This window comes from Lucilia sericata, unplaced genomic scaffold (assembly GCF_015586225.1).
Source record: "Lucilia sericata isolate MDLA Ls3-8-SP2 unplaced genomic scaffold, ASM1558622v1 Contig003893F_arrow, whole genome shotgun sequence".
Classification (NCBI taxonomy): Eukaryota; Metazoa; Arthropoda; class Insecta; order Diptera; family Calliphoridae; genus Lucilia; species Lucilia sericata.
The window spans coordinates 19166-27018 of NW_023997068.1; the positions used below are offsets into that span (position 1 = coordinate 19166).

The 7853-nt window shown below is 34.9% G+C and overlaps 2 protein-coding genes across 2 annotated transcripts; one reads left to right on the forward strand and one right to left on the reverse strand.

The window, feature by feature from the left end:
* Positions 1-567: 567 nt before the first annotated feature.
* Positions 568-3440, forward strand: LOC119615016 (E3 ubiquitin ligase RNF157-like). The gene is given in 6 exon segments (XM_037971099.1): positions 568-1519; positions 1521-1547; positions 1605-1919; positions 1921-2569; positions 2572-2922; positions 2986-3440. Coding segments are annotated over 6 exon segments (2298 nt in total). The 5' UTR covers positions 568-736; the 3' UTR covers positions 3159-3440.
* A 656-nt stretch (positions 3441-4096) lies between these two features.
* LOC119615017 (DDB1- and CUL4-associated factor 6-like) lies at positions 4097-7543 on the reverse strand. Its single transcript, XM_037971100.1, is given in 9 exon segments — positions 4097-4483; positions 4545-5092; positions 5765-5927; positions 5930-6082; positions 6084-6631; positions 6634-6726; positions 6729-6777; positions 6779-7100; positions 7479-7543. Coding segments are annotated over 8 exon segments (2145 nt in total). The 5' UTR covers positions 7070-7100; positions 7479-7543; the 3' UTR covers positions 4097-4183.
* Between the last annotated feature and the right edge of the window lie 310 nt (positions 7544-7853).

Sequence of the window (7853 nt, forward strand, 5' to 3'; positions counted from 1 at the left end):
TGTACATGCTTATTATATTAATAAATTTAACAAATATATATCTTAAAATATTAATAAATTGTGTTTTATTATAAATTGGGTATAGCCGTCACATTTGACGGATATATTCATCACATATGATTAGTCAACAATGACCGATAATACATCATTTTTAATATGTTAACTGTGATAGATATATCCATCAAGCATGATCAGTCAATCCTGACTAATATTTATGTCATCCTTGGTTAGTAAACAACAAAAGAGTGAGGAGCTCAAATATATGTTTTAAAGTCGATAGAATTCATAAGTGCAAGGGAGAAGAAAAATCACATGTACACAAATGTTTCCATCACTTTTGTCCATTTGCCTTAAGAAACTGATAGAAACTTTGCTTTACGCTGTGATAGAAATAATACATCAGTAGTGCCAGTCAAATGACCTATCAAATGACTGTCACTGTTCTTGTAGGGTTATAATTATTTTTATGTATTATAAAACATTTTAAAAAACGCTTTAATTGTTAAGAAAAAACAAAGATATGGCAACCTTATATTAAGTATTTTTTTAGTTTTTCTTTGTGTTTGTCATTCTCAACATTTTACTAATCGATGTTTTTAGCAAAATTTTCACTTTTTCCAGTGAAAATTTAATTTTGCATTTGTTTCCGGGAAATTTTGTAAAAAATCAACTATATATGTGATCTATAAGTGCAATATTATAAAAATAACAACAAATAAATTAAATTACGGTAGAAATGGGAGCATTTACCAGCCGTCAAAATGGAGCCATTGAGGAGGCTGAACAGAATGCCAACAACCACGCCTACAAATATCCTCCGCGTTCGGGCAACTTTTTTGGCAGCCACTTTATAATGGGCGGTGAACGTTTCGACACACCTCAACCGGAATCATATCTTTTCGGTGAAAATGCCGACCTTAACTTTTTGGGCAATCGCCCGACTGCATTTCCTTATCCCCCACCCCAAGCCAATGAACCCACAAAGACTTTAAAAAGTTTGGTCAACATACGTAAAGAGTCGGTACGTTTTGTTAAGGTACCCAAAGAAAAACAAGCCGATGATCAGGCTGATGGTAATTATTTGACTGCAGTAGCGGGTGAAGAACAAAATCCTCCACCGTGTTTGTACAACATTGAGTTTACTTTTGACTCGGATGCCAAGTGCGCTATCACCATTTATTACTTCTGCAGTGAAGAAGTTAGTCCAAGTGGTGTGACTCTAACACCACGTGATGGTTTGACCTCGGAGACTTATCACTTTGATAAGGGAATTAATCAATACTTTTCCCAACCAACTCATGTTTTCAATCCTCAACTAATACCAGAAGATGACTTGATCTATAATCCCGGCAAGGAACAATATCCTGTGGCCATACACTGTGTGGTCGAGGAGGGCAATGAGGAATGTCGTCAGTCTCATACAACAATTTGTGTTATTGATCATCATCCTGAAAGCAATAGTTATGTTTTAAGAGCCTTGAAACAGAAAATATTTGTTGATGGCTTGTGCTATTTGCTGGCAGGAGATTTATGGTATAGAAAACAAGGTAAGTTTTATTTATTCTGACGAGATTTGCCATTGAAAACAATCTTGAATATTTTAGGCCATTAACAAAAGTTCTATTGATGAAGACTTGGATGATCATGGCAGTGAATGTGTCATCTGTATGAGTGAAACCCGTGATACTCTCATCTTGCCATGTCGTCACTTGTGTTTGTGTTATTCATGCGCAGATTCTCTGCGCTATCAAGCCAACTGTTGTCCCATATGTCGGGCACCATTTCGCGCTCTTCTCCAAATAAGAGCTGTACAAAAGGGTGTTAATAATCATGTTTTACATCAAAATACTCCCACTTCAGCTGCCGGAGAACCTTTGGCGTGTGAACATCAAGTACCGCCAGGTTTTATACCAGTTTCCCTTGATTGAGGCCTTAAATGGTCCTCCACAATATGTGGGCACTCGTCGTGGTGTAGGAGATGGCAACGATATGATTGATGGCGGCAATGGAGGCTCTGTGGTTAATGGTGCTCCAACCGAACATCACAAAGCCACTTCTCCCTACAAGCCCACAAGTCAAAGACGATCTAAGGGCAAGAAAAATGCTTCTACATCGACTAACTCCAATGAAATGGCTACCATGACCAATAGCAATTCATCTTCGAATGGCGGTGCGGCCACACAAGGAAAAGATAATTCCGATGAATCGGGTACCGAGGTGAAAGTCCTAGATAAACGTGCTTCACAAGATAAGCTTCAAATTGTCAATGAACGCCACAGTTTAAAAGTACCCAATCTCATAAAAGGCATTCCAAAACCACAACTGCAAAATCCGGAAATGACTTCCACTGCTACTAATACCCATGATGAGGGTGACGATGATAGTGAAAATGAAAAGTTATCACCTTTACTCTCACCTGGCAGCAAATGTAAGCCCATACCGCCACAGTTGGCAAAATCTCTGACTGGTTCAGAATTGGATAATGAAGCTGAAGATGATGATCAAAATAGCATGTTGTCAGAGCCCATGGTTGAGTTTAAGCCCAAGAAAAGTACTTCTTTTAAGAAGCACAAAAGGCTATAGATAATAAATCAGACAAAATAACCAGTCCTATTGAGACTACTACAACATTGGCTCCCGGTGTTATACCTCCGCCACCCTCGGCAGTTGTCAATGAAGATTCTGATTATTATACACCGGAAGATCCACAAAATTCCATTTTAAGCCCATTGTGTCCCGATAAAGCTAAAACTCTTACCAGTGCTGGTGAAAAATTAAAGAACTCTTTGGTTAAAAAGAATCTTCACAAGAAATCAACGTCAGTGGGTAATATTGTTGGTTCTGGTGGCACGGGACTCTCCACTACAGCCTGCTCTACAGGCGCAGTTGACTTAAAAGGCAACAATGTCAGCTCTCTACCAGGTATTTCTACTTTTTATACCCCCACTAAGATCCAAGCTAATATTTTCTTTTTCAATTCCTCAGATATGTTAGATAGCCCTGTCAGTGCTACTTCTGCCTCCACTCGCAGTTCCAGTGACAGTTATTCGTCTAGCTCGTCCACCAAACAACTTTTAAGTTCAAATCCCAATACCGCAGCTGCGGCTAATATCATAGTGGATGATAAAACATCTTTACAAAATGCCGTTAATGTTTAGATTTTTAACTTGATAAGTTTTATGTCCCTATTTTAATGTTATTATTATGCATCTCTAAATGTTTAAATTTATTCATTTATAGTAAAAATTTATATTTTATTTTTTAGGTATTTTTTTTTTTTTTTAATTATTTACTTCATTGTTTGGTTTTAATTGGCGAGGGTAGTATTTTTTAATTTTTCTTATTTAAAAATTATGTTTGTGTAGTTTTTAAATATATCATATATACTTACGTATTCATAAATAAATAAAAGTAAAAAGAAGTTTTAATAAACTTCTCAATATTCATAAATTACAATGACATATTTACAAAATATTAAATGGACTTAATAAAAAAAGTATTTAAATCAAATATTCTCAAGAAACAGTGTTTTCTTCTCACTTCTAGATAAGTTTAGTTGTAATTCAGTTTTTGTTTAGTTCTATTTCGGTTCCGATTCGGTTCTGGTTCTGGTTAAGTTTCAGTTCTAGTTCAGTTATATGTAGTTCTAGTTCACTTCTACTTCAGTTCCAGCTAAGTTCTAGTTTGATTCTAGATTAGTTTCTTGTTCAGTTTTAGTTTTTTTCGGGTTAGTTCAGTTCTTATTTGTTTCCAGATTTGTTCCATTTCAATTCTTGTTAAGTTCTGATTCAATTCTAGTTCAATTCCATTTCAGTTATACTACAGTTCGAGTTTATTTCTAGTTAAACTTTTCTATATTTTTGCAAAAAATTCGACAAAAATTTCTAGAAAATAACTCGAAAAATTTGAAAATACTATAAAATTTCGAAAACATCATAAAAACATTTTTTTACCACAAAAAAAAAAAAACAAACAAATTATGATTTAACACTTATTTTTTGTGTTTGTAAGCGTGTACATAAACACCATCAATTATTTAGGTTTAGTAAAATAAATAACTTCAAAAATAAATTCTTAAAGATTTAAAAGAAGCGAGTATACTATTACAAATAGCATTTAATTTAAAAAACAAATATTTTGTGAAATAAACAATTACTGATTTATAATCATTATTAGATGCAAATTAACTACTTGTATGATCATCATCATTATTATTGTTGTTACTGCTATTATTGTTGTTGTTGTTATCATTATCATTATGATTATTAATATTATCACCCGTTGTTGTATTATTACTACTATCATCGTTTTGTGTATTTTGTTGTGAATTATTTTCATTAGAATTTTGTTGAGTTGAATTTGAGTTATTACGTTCTCGATTGCGTAATGAGTGAATACAAGCCAACATACGTATCATGAATGCTGCGGGCACGGTAATGGTGTCTTTGGTTTGTTCCAACATAATGGCATTACGTTCCATTAACTAAAAAAGAATTTATTAATTAAATTATTATAAAATACATACATTCTCTTTAAAGTCTTACAATTTCTGCTGCCTCTTCATCAAATCCTTTCTCTTGCAAGACGGGAGCCCAGATTTTGACATCATAATCTATACCTGAACTGGCCAAATAAGGCAATTCTGGATGCGGCTGCAGACAATTGACAACATGTTGATCGGCCTGCATTAACATCACCAATTTGCCAGTGCGTCTATCCCAGGTGAATATGTGACCACAATCTGAGCCACACATTACATAGTTATTGCCCCAAAATGTAGCCTCTTTGATCATGGTGCGGGCATTACGATGACCAGTATATTTCATGCGTAAATAATCATAGACAATTTCTCTAGTTTCCATTTCTAGATCCGCCAGTTCCTTATTTAGTGAAGCAGCATCTACTTGAAATTGTGCAGATCGAGGACTTTGAGTTTCGCATTCAGTTGAAGTTTCAAACATTTCAACATCTTCAGAAGTGGGGCCAAGATTTGTCGAAGCCGTATCATTAGCTGAAGTCTGTTCTCTGTTAGCTATTAAGCCATTGGCTGCAGCTCGTCGCCAAGCTGCTATTGAAGTGGACGGGCGTGAATCTATAAAACAATATCGGGTGTAGCAATTTTGGTCGAAAATTTTAATTAAATTTTCTATAGAAATTTGTTTAGTTCAGTTTAACTTCTGTTCAGTCCAGTTCAGTTCTAGTTAGACTTCCAGTTCAGTTCTAGTTCAGTTCTAGTTATACTTCCAGTTCAGTTCTAGTTCAGTTCTAGTTCAGTTCTAGTTCAGTTCTAGTTCAGTTCTAGTTCAGTTCTAGTTCAGTTCTAGTTCAGTTCTAGTTCAGTTCTATTTCAGTTCTAGTTCAGTTCTAGTTCAGTTCTAGTTCAGTTCTAGTTCAGTTCTAGTTCAGTTCTAGTTCAGTTCTAGTTCAGTTCTAGTTCAGTTCTAGTTCAGTTCTAGTTCAGTTCTAGTTCAGTTCTAGTTTAGTTCTAGTTCAGTTCTAGTTCAGTTCTAGTTCAATTCTAGTTCAGTTCTAGTTCAGTTCTAGTTCAGTTCTAGTTCAGTTTCTAGTTCAGTTCTAGTTCAATTCTAGTTCAGTTCTAGTTCAGTTCTAGTTCAGTTCTAGTTCAGTTCTAGTTCAGTTCTAGTTCAGTTCTAGTTCAGTTCTCGTTCAGTTCTAGTTCAGTTCTAGCTCAGTTCTAGTTCAGTTATAGTTCAGTTATAGTTCAGTTCTGCATTCGAAAATTTTAATAAAATCGGAATTCTACCTTCACTAGTGGTTTCTGTGCCAACCACTGAAGCTTCGGCAGCAGCTGCTGCCGCTTGATTTTCTCTGGCCTCTTGTATTTGATTTGTTATGCCCATACGTGTTCGAGGATCGTTTAGCATACGAGATATCACCTCTGTCATGCGACTCATTATATTGGGCCTGCAATTGAGGGTCTTACTTGTCCTACATCTACCCTACCATTCGCCTCCCTTTCAGGTCTAGCATCTGGTCCAGTATCCGACCAATCGCCTCTCAAACGTAATCGCCTCGTAACTTGTTCTGCAGTCATTGCAGGCGGCGGAGAATTTCCACGATTTTGCCACATAACGACCCTTAGACAAATCATCAACATTAATTCCCTCATGTTTCAGGTCAAATAAATATAAATATTCCGAGGAATAAGAGACCAAAAGTTCGGTTTCTTCGGGACTATAACGTATGCAAGTTATTCGATACTGACGACTACTAGGCAGTGGTATAGGATAAGCTTTAACCGGCCTGGTGTGCTTATCAGCGGTGGCTATTGAGCTATCATTAAAATCAATTACAGATAAATAACGTCGATCGTATATGCGTACAATAGCATCTGAACTTCCCACCGCCAAATAATTTGAACTAATTGGCGACAAATCGATGGCATTAACCGCAGTGGGGCTTAAAATCAATATGTTATCTTTGCAACAGGTTTTATGACAACCCGATATTTGTCTCAAGTCAAAGAGCCTTACAGTGCCATCCTCACCACAACTCATAAACGAACGCGGTTCATTAGGCATCGTCAAGACCTCATAAGTTGTGGCACTTTTATGACAATTAAAATAATGAACAGTCGATTCAGCATCAGGACTTCTCTCATAAACTGGTGCCCATTTTCCATACCATTAAAATGGGATTTCGATCGCTTCAGATAGGGAGCCATTAATTCAGTATACAAAACGATGCCATCTCCCGAACATGAACTATTGCTTGATCATTTGACTGTGGCATAAAACGTGCACTAAATATAGTGATCCCGATGTGCTGTTTTACATTTCAACAGAACTTCTTGATTATTGGGATTTGTTACGGCTATAAATTGATCATCGGAACCCGATAGCAAATATTCGCCCGTACTATTCCAATGTATGGTATTGACACAACCAGAATGTACGGGCAGACGGCATAAAAGTCCCAAACGTTGTACGTAATCGAGGGAATCTTTGGTGCTAGCAATTAAATTGCGTTGTGTAAGGCGTGGTTCAATATAATCTCTTTGTAAAACGCTGCGAAACACGCTATTCCGAGAATGCATGTCACGCGGCATTGCCACCACTGTTAATTGTTGATTTCAATAGCTGAAATTGAAATTGAGAAAAGTGGACAATATTAGAACTTTTTATGTATTCACTCCGAATCAAAGTAAATCTTAAAGAAAAGTTCACTTTGAATCGGAGTTATATTACTTAAAGGAAACATAAAGGAAAATTTACTGAATTTGTTAAAAATGATTTCAAAACATATTTTTACATTTCTAAATGCATTTAAATTTATTATTAACAATTCAGTGTTCTTTTTTAATCACAATTTTATATAGATTTTTTGTATTACAATATCACATTACATATTTTATAAAAAAAAAGCAAAAACAAATAAAACTTTTTAATAACAATTTAAATTTATTAATGATTTGCAGAATTATTTTAATCTTTAGGCAGATTTTATATTAATCATACTTTTCACCCGCTACAAAAACCTTTAACCGTATGAATATTATGTTCAAAACTTTAACTTTTTAAATGAAATCAAATTTTAGAACTTATCACAATATAAACAAATGTTTTGTTTAATTACTAATTGTTTATATATAAAAAAATATTAAATAATAACTTAAGTAAAGATCTATATATTTATTTATTATACATATGTATGTATACATTAGGGGGGTTAGTCTGTATATATGTATGTACATATTCCGTAAACGAAATTTTGCGACACAGAACTGAACTAGAACTGAACTAGAACTGAACTAGAACTGAACTAGAACTGAACTAGAACTGAACTAGACTGAACTGAACTGAACTAGAACTGAACTAGAACTGAACTAGAAC